At 29.3% G+C, this 16,738-nt stretch overlaps 2 protein-coding genes across 3 annotated transcripts in view; one reads left to right on the top strand and one right to left on the bottom strand.

Moving 5' to 3' along the window:
• The first annotated feature begins 7,419 nt into the window (after positions 1 to 7,419).
• LOC112683374 (cytoplasmic phosphatidylinositol transfer protein 1) overlaps positions 7,420 to 16,738 on the top strand; it is a 24,287-nt gene continuing 14,968 nt past the window's right edge. Inside the window, exons 1-2 of one of the 2 annotated variants that reach the window (XM_025554382.1) lie at positions 7,484 to 8,074; positions 11,233 to 14,237. In XM_025554382.1, the coding sequence (XP_025410167.1) occupies positions 11,250 to 14,054 (2,805 nt within the window). In that variant the 5' untranslated portion in view covers positions 7,484 to 8,074; positions 11,233 to 11,249 and the 3' untranslated portion in view covers positions 14,055 to 14,237. Of the gene's footprint in view, positions 8,075 to 11,232; positions 14,238 to 16,738 lie in introns of those variants that run through there. The other variant, XM_025554383.1, reaches the window with a different exon arrangement.
• Positions 15,913 to 16,732, bottom strand: LOC112683375 (52 kDa repressor of the inhibitor of the protein kinase-like). Its single transcript, XM_025554384.1, has 2 exons — positions 16,319 to 16,732; positions 15,913 to 16,261 (listed from the first exon to the last, which is right to left on the bottom strand). Exons 1-2 carry the CDS (start codon positions 16,424 to 16,426, stop codon positions 16,148 to 16,150), a joined length of 222 nt encoding a protein of 73 aa, XP_025410169.1. The 5' UTR covers positions 16,427 to 16,732; the 3' UTR covers positions 15,913 to 16,147.

Raw genomic sequence — 16,738 nt, 5'->3', positions numbered from 1 at the left:
GCACGTTCGGGGCCGCTACATGTTACTCACCCGCGGCGTTCATCATGTTCGGCTTGCGCCGGTGCAGTGGCATAATTTCAGTGTTTTCTAGCGTAGGGCAGTCGGTCATTCACTAGAACACTTCCAATTGACGGGAGGAGAGGGGGAAAGGGACGTGAAAACCAGTCCAACAATTTAATGATATGTAGTTTTTTACATAAATACCCGTATGCAAATGTAGTACGCTTTTCATTTTTCTGATTTATAACATGTTGTTTTATAAAACACGTATTTACATTTTAATGATTTGTCGACTTTGGAATAGCTAAGCTCTAGGCTGTGGCAAATACACGATTTGCCCCCTCTCAAATGACGCTACTGTCCGAAGGCGGTGGCTTGTCCATGGTGGTCGGTGCGCAACCGTCCGTGTGGTCCTTTGCCGACAAGCTGATCCGCTGTGGCCTTCGTTGACGATAATCGAGTCGGTTTGCAGTCGATGGGGTTGGAATCCCTACTCGTACTGATAATTTTTATAATTTTTTTCTCGTTTTACTACAATTGGTCTGTTCATTAATAACATCTCTGTAACATCTACTAAATGTAAAATATATATTTATAGAATGTTTTATTTATAATATTTCAAAGATGTTGTTACAATATTATAAAATATGTATTCTAAACGTTAAAACAACTCATAAGAAACGTTATCAAATTTGAACGGCAGTTACCTCAAAATTGGTGCAACGTAAAAGTTACAATAAACGCGAAGTTACAAGTTGATTTGAAACCTCTCTGACACTTTTATATGACCAAATATTGCACAGTGGGCAGTAGTAGAGTCAAATAAAATTTTAAATTGTCTGGTCAATAGCCATCCAATTTATAACTTACAATCCACCCCACTCAAGAACGTACTTTAAGGGGCTGAGAACATAGACGTACGCAGACCATTTTTTCAGGGTATGTGAAAGGCTGCCGCTGGCTACCCCCACCACCACTGAAAGTTAACTTAAAATGTTCAAAATTCTGTTTAAAATACTTACGTAAACATCTAAATAATTGTTTAATTTTAAATTTAAATTTTTTTCCTGAAAAAAAGTAACAGAATAGCCAATTTTTAATTGTTATGATTGTTTTCATAATTAAAATTTGAAAAAAAATTAAAAAAAAAAAATTAAATACATAATTCTTGAAATTTTTTTGATTAATGTATTTAAATAGGGTAAATAAATAATCACGATTAATCATAAAACGATTCTGCGTTCAGTTGAGTTTTTAATATCATCAATAATGTCTTCGGGATTTTAATTTATAGCCATTTCTTGTTCTGTAGTTGAAAGCTATTTTATATCTCTTGAATCATTGTACTTCTTAATTTCATTTAATCATTATTATAGTATATGATTTGTGTTTCAAAAATTAATTAAAATGTCTGAGACTGAATATAAAAATATGATAAAAATTATAATGTAATAAGAAATTACATAATATACATATGAACAAATACGTTGTAATTTTTATTTATTTTTTGTATTTTTAGAAACAAGTCTCTACGTTTTAGGTATGCAGTTGTATATCCTGTATATCTCTCACACACGCTTATGGTTAGGAGTCCACCCCTTCCCAAAAATGTTTAATTTATTTTAGTATTTTTGATAGCATTTAAATACTTATACGTAATTATTAAATTGGTAGTATTATAATTTATAGTTAATTAATTAATTCACTTATTACTCGTATTCTAATCCACCACGGTACCACCCATCAATCTAAAAAAATAGTCTGACCAAACTTGAACCTCGAGTTCGGAGCCACTGGGTTGCAGTAGTGGTTCCAAAATCTTTAATCTGTTAAAATATATATTCTATGCTATAACAGGACCATTTAAAGCAATGTTTCTCAACCTGGAGGGCGCGCCTCTTAGGGAAGCCTGTACATTTTTATGAACCATAAAACATGAAAACGCTATTTCTGATTATTTATATTTTACCCGGCATTATTGATTTATTACGTTATCTTTTATTCATGCGCACTATCACAGTTGTTGCCAAACGTTAAAAAATTATTTAATGATAAACAGTGCCCTTTCATTATTTTATACTTATATTCAATAATAATAAGTGTAAGATTTAATATTTAATAGATTTAATATAATATTATAATAAACTTTGATAAAAAAATTTGAAATTTAATAACATATTATAATTTTAGGATATTTAAAAATGTCGTACACTTTTACTGACTTAAAATTTTATACTATTTTTCATGTCTATGTTTACTTTTTTAAAAGTAGATTAAACATTTTTAAAATATAATTATATTTATGTGTTATTAAAAAAATAGTTTAAAAATAATTTCTTTTTTTAACAAAAAAAAAAAAAACGTGGGGGACCGTGTTTCATTAATGAATTAGTGCACAATATTTAAACAAAAAGGTTTAAACTGAGTGCTCAGTTTGGTGGTGTCTCTTCCCTCAACTTGAGCCCTGGATATAATTATTTTATCCCTTTATTCAGTTGATATTGAAATTACCTATAAATAACGCACTAAATTTGCACCCGTTTCTAAATTTGCCCCCATTTTATGTAACATCCTTATCAAATAAAGAATCACTTATACATGTATAAATGTTGTTTTAAAACAATTTTAATACGCCCGCAATTTATGTAATTTATTTATTGAATATGTAGTATTGGATAAAGTAAACTTGCTCACGAAGCTATTACATCGATTAAGATTTACATTGGTCGAACACTCAAATTGTATTCAATACAATAATTTATCAATAAAAAATAAAATTGAATAAGATCAATAATTTATTCACATTCATTTGTTTGTATTTTTTTTTGTGTGACTTACTACATTTGATATACCATCCCTAATGTCGTTGACAATACTAAACAAGAAATATAGATAGCCCAGTGGTATTTCCCAAAAAAGAGTTTTGAGTATACGCCAAATGTAAGTAAAAAGGGTAAGTGAGGTTAATTTCTATCCTCCTCACCATTTTATTTTTGTCCTTGAGCGATAAAATTAACTAACGAAATATAGATCCGAATTTAAAATTAAAAAAATTAAATTTAAGATTATTGTAGAGACTTTTAGTAATGGATTACTAAATTAAATTTCAGGGCAATCAAATTAAAAATAAATGTGTACAATTTAAAAAAAGTAATGGTTCCTAATAAACTTGATAACAAGGAAAAATGTTTGGTATTTTTTATATTTGTAGAAAAAAATCAAAATTTTGTATATAGCTATACATTTTATAGTATAGATAAAATAATGTAGATCAGTGGCGTATATGGGTTTTCATTTCGAAGGGGGGCGATTATGTATTTGATTTTTGGTTGGAAAGGAATGAGGAAGCCACTATTACGAAAAAATTACTTTAACACTATAAGACTTCGCGACTGTCTTTACACCATCAGAGAAATAAGAAACTCAATTTTTTTAATGATTTATTATTTTTTAAAAGTATAACATTGTATTAAACAAATTTTTTATTAGAGTCACTCAAAATTCATCACATATTTTTTTAAAAGAATAAACATATTTTATAAATATAAAATTTTAAATTATTGCTTAAGCAACATTCTCAGTGTCGCGACAAATTTTCGGAAACCCCCAGCATTAAGACATAACCATGTTAAAAATAACAATCTTTAACAATGGTGTTTTTAATTTTGAAGGGGCCCGGGCTCTCTCACCACCCCCATAAATACGTTCCGGGTGTAGATACCTGTATACCAGCGTATTACAAATTATAGGTATACGCACGATCCAAACAATGGACAATTCATATACCCGTATATACACTTTACTACACCATTGATTGCAGGATTCCTACCTTACAAAATTGAAAGTACTTTATCGTTCGTTATTCATAAACTTCACGTGGTTTTGATGATTTACTCGTGTACTTTCCTAGTAAAAAAGGTAAATTATATAATATTTATAATCTGTTATATTAGTATAGTTGACGATTAATAATATTTGGGTACAAGAATTGATTTATTTTAATGTAAAGGCTGCTAAAACACAAATTTTACTTAGAAGTTAACTCAAATACTATCTATACTAAAATTGACTAATTTGACATAAAAACGGTAAATGATAATGCATTTAAATTAAACCATTTTTAATTGTACTATTCATTAAATATTGCATAATGATTTTAACATATATATAACATTATTAGATAATTATAGGTTAGGTATAATTCATAAAGAATTATTTTAATAATATAGATAATACTACCTAGTAACTAATACAGTTTAATACCTGATGGTGTCGATGTTCAACATGCCTATTATGATAATTCTTTATAAACATTTTAAAAATATTCTAAAAGTATTATATGTATAAACAATAAAAATATTTTTATGTATTGAAAGATGAAGAGTTTCTCTTTTTCTTCGGATAGTAAAGTCCCAGAACATACAAAATTTTGAATGGTAAATTATTTTCATTTTTGCATCATATTGTAATAAGAAGAAATTATTTTCAAAATCATTTAAGTGCTGTTATATAGCAGGTGGGTGAGTTTTTTAAAAGTAAACATTTCGGCTAAATTAAAAACTTTTCTAAAGTCTTCAAAGTTTACAGAAAATTGTATTTTTAAATAGCGAAAATACTTTCATTATACTGAAAACTTTATTATGGTGGTGATCGTTCTGATGAATAGATAAAAAAGAACATACTTTGCACTTGGTGTTGCTGAGGTAGGTACTAAAATAACTAAGAGACGCAGTTGTCAATGTAGGTCAGGGCCGTAGCATAGGGAGGGTTTAGGGGTTGAACCCTCTCTCTTTTAAATCATAAAAAAAAGTAGAAAAGTAGAAATATAATTTTTTTCATGCACAACAGCATTGCATATATTACAGTAAAATATACGAGTATGTTTATATTCAGATGTTACCAATATCTTGATGTTAAGTAGATTTGAAATTAAAGAAAAAATAATATGTTATTTTATTTAATATTAATTCATAAAATGTGCAAAAAAATTAAACATTTATAATATTCATTTATTTATAACAATAATATATCATGAAAAATTATAAAAACTGTCCTTGTCACCAAATGTATGCATTCATTAAGTGATATCCATTTTATGAAACCAGTGGTTTCACTTAGTGGACGTTATATTATACTAAATTATATAATCGACAGAAGGAGATAATAGAAGTTATATTTTTAAGAAACAAAATAGAGTGTATATCTTAAAAAAAATGAAGTGGCCTCATCATAATCAAGAATTATCTGTACAGAAAATATCAAGACTCAATTTCAATGAACAATATGATGAAAGGTAAATAAATTGAATAGAAAACATAGGCATACTGCAGACCTATATTTCAGGGGGTGCCTACAATACTTTTGAGTCCTATCTTAACAAAACATGTAGGTGTATTTAATAAATTATGGTGTATAAATAATTAAATAAACATAACTTTATTTTTATTTATTACTGTGGCATATTAGTTCCAATGAATATGTTTTCCTTAAATCTAACATGTTTTTATCAAATAGCTTTTATTATTTATGATTTGTACATTTGTAGATAATTGTAGCTGGTAATACCAGCCTGGTATATTATCATAAGGAATGTTAGCACGAAAATTTAAAACATTTACTTTTATATTTTCTATTACGAAATATAATTCATTTTTTTACCAAATATTTTATAATAAACTATGTACATTTAATTTAAATGGCGAAGTGTCCAGCGGAGAAGCGGTCGCGGAGAAATGTCCTAGACCCCTATTGACACATGTTCCTCTTTTATCAAAAATAGAACAAAATTAATATAGTCGAAAAAAATGTTTCCATTTACAAGAGACTAACAACGATTATAACAACAAGTTATGAAATAAATTAAATTTAAAAAAAGTTAAATAAAATTATTAAACAGATAAGCACCTATTTTTTTATTATTATGTTAAATAAATATAATTAGATATGTTTGGTAACATCATTTTTATAATATCATTATTTAAAAACTTCCACTCGGGGAAAATGTCCATTTTGCCACTTCCCCTTAATGCGCTACTGGACTATAGTACAGATAATATTGAGTTCGTGTCGATAATGAAATTTGATTAATGGAATACCTCTGTTGAAGTCTATAAAATATTGATTTAAAAACAAATATCTTATGTCAATACATTTCAGAATAATATTAAATAATAATAACCAAAGTATTTATATTTTTTAACATATCTATGTCTAGTAAGAACTTATTTTGAATAATCTCTCCTATTAAAATAAATTATCTATATGTAAAACAACTAATTTTTTTCAATGTATTCTTTTCTTTAGTTTTTCTTATTCAGTTAAGATTTTATTTTTTCATATTCAGTCTAATTATCTGATGATGAATTTTTAATTCAAAATTGACCGTACATTACAAATATAAAAATGCTCCAGACCAGCGGTTCTCAAACTGTGATACGCGTACCACTAGTGGTACTCGAAAGACTACATTTATTTAAATCAGGCGAATCCTTAATATTTGTGGTTTTTTTTTTTTTTTTAAACTAATGCCGAATCCATTTAGAATCGACTTTTGTGTAGTTCTTTTTTAACACCTGTCTGTGTTTTCAAAGTTACGCTTGTGTTTTATTTGATTTTTCATTAAGTATAGACATTAAGTATCGTTATAAAATGATCCACTTTAAAAGTTTGAAATGTGTCTCACGTATGATCGATTCCTTAAATACGAATTCAAGGGGGGAAATTATCGCCCCTTCGTCCTCCCTAAAATACGCCTCTGCTCCAGACTAAGATTTTTTTTATTTATTTCTATACATAAACAATTTGTTTATTTATTTATGTATTAATCATTTTGTGTTATGTAACGGTAGATTGATATTACTTCTTAATTATTTCTTGAATTGAAGTAGAAGTACATGTGTATGGGATCGATTTGTTGACCATGTTTAAGGTATTTCAACAAGACATGAATTAACAGCAATCTAGTATTCAATAATAATTAATGAGGGGCTTACGATATCAACGCATGTGTGGGGAACCAGAGCACTGCACGGGAAACCGCGAAAACTGCCAACCACACCATGACATTTGAATGTCGCGTGTACGTGGCAGCGTGGCTCCGTCAATTCATTGTTTTTTTTTTTTTTTGCGCGGGCAAAAAACGTTGCATATCCGCCGATTGCGAAGTGTGCGCATGCGCGCGAGAAATAAATTTCATTTGTATTATGTCACGCGGAACGTGTCGCGTCTTGTCAACGAGCGACAGCTGCTCGCGGCGGCGGCGGCGGCAACGGCATCATTGCGATATACCGCGCGGCGCACGGTTGTCGGCCCTGCGCGCGTCACGTATAACAAGCAGCGGCGGACGGGCGGCCGCACCACGGTGGGCGTTCGGTGCGATCAGAAACCCGGTGTGGGGCACGCGTGCAACCGACCGCAGCGATACCAACCATCCGAGACGTGAGCCGTCAGCGTTTTCTCCTCCACAGGCCACGGTCCAAATGGTTAGTTGACGGCGGAAAACGGCTATAGGATCGCGGAAAATGTACACAGTACCGCGGGAAATAATCTGAGGACTACGGAAAACTAATGCTGGACGGTGCGGACTCTTTTCCGATCGGGGACTGTAGTCTTTTTACGTTCCATGACGAGGAATCATTACCACCCGGCGTCCATCTGCGCTATCTGCGCGGTACGCGGTGCATCCAACACTTGCACCGACGCGGTTGTAGGCATACCGTCCGTGCACCAAGGAAATAATAATATGGTCGGACAGCCGTGTTTTGTATATTTACGTTTTCGCTGATCCGAGATTATCTACTGTTTTTATTGTTTTTTTTTTTTTTTTTTTATTATTATTCCCAAACCGGCGGATTCAACGGCTCGTTGCTGCTTCGCGTTTCGTTCCGTTCAACCGTCGACGTCGTCCTTTGTCGCCGACTCGGCCTACGCAATCGAATCGCCGACACCACCGCCACCGCAGCTCTAGCCGCCGCCCGAGTGCCTAGTACGTCAGAACAGCAGCCGCGGAGAAACCGGCCGCAACATGGTCCTGATTAAGGAGTATCGTATCTGTATGCCACTGACCGTAGACGAGGTAAGCACAACCGAAAGCAGCGAGACGCGTTTTTGGCGCCATGGCTCGTCGCTGACCAAGTCGGTTCCCAAGGGTCTCTCGACCGATCCTTCGTAAGGGCCCCCTTGTGGCAAAACGCTCGCCTTTAGTCCTCGACCTTTCCCCCCGGTCCCGGTGCCAAAAAATGCCCCGTGTGTCCTTCGCACATACCCCACCCCACCCACCAGTAAGAGGCAACCTTTGCGTTCGCACACAAATTTCAGCTTATGTTGACTGACTGCCAATGTGCGTTGGTCAAAAAGCCTCTCAGCTATCTACTCTGTTTGATAAAGATAATATTTCCAATAATATCGTGGTCCTCCATAATATCTGGCGATTAGTGTCAGATTGCTAGTTCTAGATTGCTACACTGTCTTATTACCATGAAATACTTAACTCGATTGAAAACCTGTCATGGTTTCAATCACTACTGGTTCTCCTATTATCACAATTATGTCTGGAAACATTGACAATTTTATAGTCTGTGCACTTGCAAATTATTAACAATCAAATTTGTTTTTGTTCTAAATAATTCCATGTTCTACTTTTGGATGATATCAACTGATTATTGAGGTTTGTTTAAATTGTTTTTATTAACGGTTTTTTATTTTAGTATTTTGGTAGGAAGTAACATTTATTACTGTTTTAATGAATCCACTGTTTTTAATACATGTAATTAGATAACATTTTAACAGTATTTTATGATGAAAAATTAATTTAAAATAAACAAAAATATTATTTCAGTTGTTCAATAATTGTTTTTTGAAAAAAGTTTTCAATTTTTTAGGTTTTATTCCCATTTTTATACATAAATTTATGATCAAAGCTAGATTAAAGGCAGCAGGAAAGGCATCTGCATATAAACAGAAAATTGTATAGGCCCTAATTGTCTAAAGAATATCCTATTCAGAGTAAAAAACTATGTTCTTCTCTTTAAAATAAAAAAACAATTTAATTAATTTGCTGTTCTGATTATTGAAAATGTATTACTTGAATCTATTTCATGGGATAGATTTACTGAACAATTCCTTAAATAGAAATTAAGGAAAGCATTTTTATAAAAATATTATATTTAACAATAATAAAATAATGTACGTAAGTAATTTCCTTAAGATTTTATTTTAAAATTTTAATTATTTTAATTTCAATTTTAATCATGTTTACAAAATGTTTATTTTTATAATTATAATTTTTATTGTTACATTAATATTTTTTAATTAGTTCATATAATTATATTAAAATAGTTAATAATATATTATTTCATTATTTTTCATATGATTTAATTTTAATTAAAATACTAACTAAATCAATTGTAGATAAGAGTGTAGATTGAACAATTTTCAGGAGAAAAGAGGAGGGTACTATACTAGTCCACTTACTTTCCATTAAAGGATTAAATTCATTATAATATCAAATTATAGTAAAACAATTTTATATTTATAAAAAAAAAAAACAATTCCTGAGGCTTGTGCATTACAATTGTAATAAAATGTGTATTATGCTGATACATAGTAGTATTTTAAATTCTTAATTTAATTAACTTATTATTTTTCAGTGGTCATTTTGAATATTAAACTATGTATCTATGTTGTATTTATATTATAAAATATTGATTGAAGTCAATAAAACTTTTAAAAAGACATATAAAGAACTTGTTTTTAATTTGGCTAGGTTTTTATGCCATTTAAAAAAAGTAAATTATATATTAATTATCTTAAATTTATTTTAATTATTTAATAATCTTTGATATAACAAGTTATTTATAATTTCTCTTTCTTTTTAAAATTCATCTATTACCCTACCTACAATTTGGTTTTTTATGATTTGAACATTTCTGTATTATTATTGATTTAACATTTATGCAATTGAAAGTGGATATATAAACTACAATTATAATTTTTTTTTTCTAATCCTTATATGGTTATCACCATCTAGTGTAGTATCTACCTATATATATTATTAATTACATTCATTCATGTAAGTGAATGATATGTAGAAACTACAAAAAACATATTAAAAGTTTTAAAAAAATAAATGATTGTGTCTGAATTTTCAATTTATGTTAAGTTTATTGCTTCGATTGTAATAAATTAGCTTCTTGTATAAAAAAATCTTATTTAAATTAATTATCCAAGTTTATATTTTTTAGTACAATAAACTTTACAGTTAATTTATTAATTTTAAGAAATAAAACACCAAAAGCCGAAAGGTTAACTTTATAGTAAATTCAACATATTTAATGTACCTATCATTTTTAAATTGTAATACCTACATTTGTAAAAATACAATTATTTTATCTTGAATTAAATAATCATTAGTATATGTTAAAAAATATATATATAATTTTAGAATTGGAATATATATTTTATTATGAATTAATAAATAATTTTAAATATTTTATATCTAATTAGTATAACTTTTATCATAGTTTATAATTATTTCCTAATATTTTGTCATTTTAAAATAAGTTTAATACCTGACATAATAAATAGATTACATATATCTGTAATAATTTGGTTTCATAATATTGTATATAATACATACCATATTTAGAATTGTAAAATAAGTATTTTAATATTATTGATTTGTTTTATTGCTTGTATATAAGTTTTATATACATTATTAAATTAAGAAAAAGTGTAGTCATTATTGATAAAGATGCCAATACTGATTTTATACTGATTATCTTGTCACATATTTAGTTTACTAAAATGTTTTATTTTAATTTTGTGTTAAAAAATTATTTATACATTGTTATCATGGATGTTAACATTTTTTAATTTTGTTCTTTGATTATGCAGTACCATTATTTTTAAATTATAATTGAATGGAAACTTTGGGATTTTATTTATATTTTTTATAAGACAAATTAAAAAGTGGTTTTTATGATTTTTCAACTATTATATCACATTATTTCTACAATTGAAGGTAAGTAAGTAAAAACCATCTTTGTTTTAGATTATTCGAGCTTTAAGTATCATAATATTAAACTTGTATTCACTTTTTAGAAAATTAATCTATTGTCCCCAAAGTTTCCAGTTCAAATTGATTTATTAATTAGTAAAATTCTAAATATGATATAATATTATTATTAATTTTAGTTAGTTTTTAATATTTTTTTTATTTTTGTTTTATTGCAGAATATGAAAAGAAAATAATGTTGTTGAACACTGAACATACAAATAAAATGGAGATTAAACAAGAAATTGTACCATCAACACCAGTACTAAAATGGAAGAAAATAGTTGATCCTATTGGACCTCAACCAAGACCTCGTCATGGGCATCGAGCAGTTGCTATTAAAGATCTTTTAATTGTTTTTGGTGGTGGAAATGAAGGAATTGTCGATGAACTTCATGTTTATAATGCAGCCAACAATCAATGGTTTATACCACAGACTTCTGGTGATATACCTCCAGGATGTGCTGCATATGGTTTAGTAGTTGATAATACTAGACTATTAATTTTTGGAGGTATGGTCGAGTATGGAAAATATTCAAATGAACTCTATGAATTACAAGCGAGTCGGTGGCATTGGAGTAAACTTCAACCTAGACCTCCTCTTTATCACATGTCACCTTGCCCACGGCTTGGTCACAGCTTTACCCTAATAGGGAATAAAGTTTATTTATTTGGAGGGTTAGCCAATGATAGTAATGACCCAAAAAATAATATACCTCGTTATTTAAATGATTTATATACGTTAGATATATCTTCACCAGAAGCTTTAGCCTGGGATATACCAGAAACTGTTGGGGATTTTCCACCTCCCAGAGAATCCCACACAGCTGTAGCTTATACTGACTCAAGAGGAAAATGTAAACTTATTATTTATGGTGGTATGAGTGGTTGTCGATTAGGAGATCTATGGACATTGGACATTGATACTATGTCATGGAATAGGCCTATTGTCTTAGGTCCAAAACCATTACCAAGATCTTTGCACACTGCAGTAACAATAAAAAATCGTATGTTTGTTTTTGGTGGTTGGGTACCATTTGTTGAAGAAGTGAAATTACCTATCCATGAAAAAGAATGGAAATGTACTAATCAACTGGCTTGTTTAAATTTAGAAACTATGACGTGGGAGGATTTAAACATGGACATGAATGAAGATAATATGCCAAGAGCTAGAGCTGGCCATTGTGCTGCCAATATACAGACAAGAATGTATGTATGGTCAGGTAGGGATGGATATAGAAAAGCATGGAATAATCAAGTTTGTTGTAAAGATTTATGGTACTTAGAAGTAGATAAACCTCAAAAATGTGCTAAAAATCAACTAGTTCGAGCATCTACAAATGCTTTAGAAATAGTATGGAACAGTGTACCAACAGCTGATGCATATATTTTGCAAATTCAAAAATATGATCAACCAGCTGATACAGCTGCTCCAACTCCACCAACCATGATTGATTATTCATTATTACCTTTTTTGACCCCTGAATTAGCTAAAAAAAATACAGACAATGATGATTGTCAAATTGTACCTGCTAATTCTAAAGCTGGAAGCCCAGCTAAACCAAATCAAATGATACAGATATTACCCCAGGGTTCCACTGTTAACTCCTCGTCTTTGATAAAAGATCAACAGTTTACTCCTGTCACTGCTCAAGCATCTGGAAATATGAAAATAAAAACTGTTCAAAGTACTAATGTAACACCATCCTTACCACAAAATTTCAAAACAGTTAGCCCTGTTACACCAAAGACTTCGGCATTTGTCACCTCACCTTCTATGGACATGCTGTCAGATGCTGCTATGCATACTCTAGCTGCTGCTGCATCAGCTACCCAAAAGATCAAAACCACTAATGTAGTTTCTAAACAATCAGAACTTCCAAAACCTGTTATTAAGACTTCAAGTGCTCCATTTAAAATTGTTCAGACACAAAGATCTATAAAAAATGTAATGTCTCCTGTAAGCACAACAGTTTCACAACAGCAAGCAGTTCGCATAACTGGACCTGCCATACAGACTGGTACAGTTGCTGGAACTGTTCTTAAGACTGGGTCTAATGTTTTTGGAAAGCAAGTAATTTTTCAAAAACCAGGTGGTTCACAGTCAAATTTTGTTACTTTAGTTAAGACCAGTCAAGGTAACCTTATACAAGGTATTCCTGGGAAAATGATAGGAACGACTACACCAAATAAGAATATGCAACCGTCTGTTCTTAAGTTTATTAACCCTCCAATAAATCAACAAAGTAGTCCTATGAAAACAAATCAAACTATGAAAACTGTACCATTAAAAACTGTTGGTGCAAGGTTGCCAGTTGCTGCTAATAAACCAACTATTGTTATTCAAAAAGGTAACACAAACCGATCAGCATCCCCACAAATAATAATTGTAACAACTGGTTCGAATCTCAGGGGTATACAGACTTTCTCAGCTTCTCAAGCTAATATCACTAATCGCACCAGTGTTGCTAACTCACCAGTTCAAATGGTTATGGTATCATCAGGAGGCAATACTCCAACTGGTAGTAAACCTATAACTATTACTATGGCAGGTGCTGGTAATCGTAAAATGGTCACTCTTGGCAAATCAAATTTAACAGGGATGACAATTGGTGGTAAGCCTGTAACTCTTCAAATGGTTAGTGGTCAAAATAACATGGCTATCTTGACCTCAAATTCCGGCGGTAATGTTGTTCAACTAAAAAATACCAATATTGTGAATACACCTGTTACATCAAGATCTGGAATCAATTCGAAAGTACCATCTTCTGTTAAACTTTCTACTGATTTACCAGCTAGTACTGAATCAGCATTAACTCAGTTAGCTGTGGAAGCAGGTATAATAGATTCATCCAATAAAAGTAACAATGATATGGAAGATTCAACAGATTATACTAAAGAAGAATTGGATAACTTAATTCGAGAAGAAGGAATTGAGAGTCTAGATGTTGATATGTCTGATATGAATAGTGCTGAAGATGCTTCTAATGATATTGACTGAATAAGAAAATAAAATGTATTCTTATGATTTCAGTAACTTTTTGTTTTATTTATAGTTAATTTTTTATTTTGTCTGTGCAAGCCTCATTATTTCAATTAGCCTACTTTAGCCTATTTATATTGTATACTATATTTTTCATAAAATGTTTTTTTCTAATCACAGAAAAATATGGGTAGTTGTAATTTTATTATGTAAATACAATTTTGTATAATATATAAAAACATAGTATGGTAAAAATGTTAATTTTTATGAATTATTTTGGTTTATATGATAAATTGATGGTTTTTTTTTTAAACAATAGTACATTTATTCTTATGGTATTTTTTACATTAAAGAATTAACCGTGGGTAATATTCTATCATTATTGAAATTTGTAAGTATTTAGGTTTTATGTATAACATAAGTATATAATTCATGACCTAATACTTTCTTTGAGATTAAAAATTAAAATTGTGTATTTTTACCACAAAAAAATAAATCAGAACTATACATTTTTTTTTACAAAGGATAAAGATTGTAAGGCCAAGGTTAATACCTACCAAGATTAGCACTTATTTTTGGACTGTATTTATTTAATTATTTGTAAGTACTTTTAAAATTTAATAAAATAAAATAATGTTAATTAAAAATATTTAGCGGTATTTACTTAATATCATGATTGACTATTTTTGAGTTAAGTTTGTCATTTTCCTTTTTTCCACCATGTTTAATTTTCATTAAAAGCAATTTAAATACTTTTGGTTTGGTTTGCTTAAAAATTGCCAGTTAATATTTCTTCATAAATTGTTAATCATTTGTAGTATTTTTAGTTGCTTTAGTCTTAAGAATTATTCAGTCATGCTATACTAGAGCATCTTTAATATACTGAACAGTTTTTCCTTTGGATTCTGGTATAAAATTTTTTATAAATTAACAGAAAATTAATCTATCTAAAAATACATCTAATTTAATACAATATTAAGTACCCATTGTAATTCTTATCCATTATCACAATTCTAATTTAAATTATTAACAAATTATGTGTAGTATCTATAATTTATTAGAACTTTTAAGTATCTTCTGTTTTATATAAATTTTTTATTTAACAAGTTTTTCAATTAGGTATAGTAATTTGGTGAATTGACTTTGAGTGTTTACTTGTCAAAATCGAATTTCATGTAGATTATGTGGATACATGTATTTAATATGATTTTATTTATATTTTTTAGAAACTGATGGAAAATGATTGCACTCACAAAGGTTTTCAAACATAGTTCGATAGAATTTATTTTGAATTAATGCCTTTTGAGTATTTTATCTTGAGATAATGGTACCTAACGTAAATATTTCTTGTTTTTTAGAAACTCAATATTATTTTATTTTAAAAGAAAAAATTAGTTGATTATTTTTATAAAAGTAATATACAAATGCTACACTTGGTGGAAGAAAATGGGAATTATGATTTTGAAATTTCCATGAAAACAATAATTTATATTAAATATTTAAAAATCTGTTCATATTAAAAGATACCATATATTGTGAAACAAATATATTCTTCATTGTTTCGATTTTGAAACATTGTGTAGGTATTAAGAGAAATTTAGGTTGTACTTACAGTAACTTTTATTTACTGAAGTTGGTAAATGACTATTCAAAATAAGTCTATGTTGTCTTTTCAGTAGTCTTATTGAAATGACTGTATGTAATAGTTGCAAGTATACTATTATATTTGGCTGTTAAATATGATATTCCGCTATTAAAGTGAATTTTTGTTTTACAAACAATTTTTCATTTGTTACTATATATTAAATAATTATTTTTTTACAGATATTAAATATATTAAGTAAAACAATTGAAAATAATTTAGATTCTTTGAAAATATAATTTGGGTGTGAACGGGGCCGTATTTAGGGGGGAGCTACAGGGTGTATTTGCCTCGGGCGGCTCAGTGGCGTACACAGCAATTTTCAGTGGGGGGGGTTTCATAGAAAAACAAAAACATATTACCTAGTACTGAGCTGTAATAGTTGATAATAAAAGCTCTAAAAAAAATAAATATTATCTAGTAGAAGACAAAGATTCTTAAAAAATGCATTTTATTATAAATTATAAACTTATAAAATAATTTCTAATTTTCTTGGTTTTCGTCCCAACTCATCAATAACCTCTTCGGCTGTTAAGGGCATTCCACGATATATTGACAACATGGTCAGTCCATTCAATCTGTCCTATGAAAATAATATTTTTTCAAGTTTAGAGTAAAAATAGAATATAAAAATATTTACCTCTTTCATTGTATTTCTCAAATAAGTTTTCACTCTTTTTAAATTTGAAAACATTCTTTCTGGGGTAGCTGTTGATATTGGCAGTGTACATAATATTTTTAATAACATGTGAATACTCGGGAAAATAATTGAATTACATAGCTTTAATGCGTCGATTGCATTTGATGGTTTTTCGTTTAATTATGAAAATTAATTTTCATTCACATTCTGATCAATGCTTTTCTTCTTATTTGAATCAGATGAAAAATAATCATTTATTATTTTCATTGTTTTTCGTTATTTAAACAAATTAAGTAATAATTAATATAACAGAAAAAACATAAAATAACCGACAGGGTTTACTGTTTAGTGTCAGTGATATAACAGGCACAAAATACTAAATAGACTAAATATAATACTATGGATGATAATAATTATTAT

Source organism: Sipha flava, unplaced genomic scaffold (genome assembly GCF_003268045.1).
Source record: "Sipha flava isolate LNK unplaced genomic scaffold, YSA_version1 224_pilon_pilon, whole genome shotgun sequence".
Taxonomy (NCBI): domain Eukaryota; kingdom Metazoa; phylum Arthropoda; class Insecta; order Hemiptera; family Aphididae; genus Sipha; species Sipha flava.
Note: the sequence above shows the minus strand (reverse complement) of the source record. Positions and strands in the feature narration are given on the sequence as shown.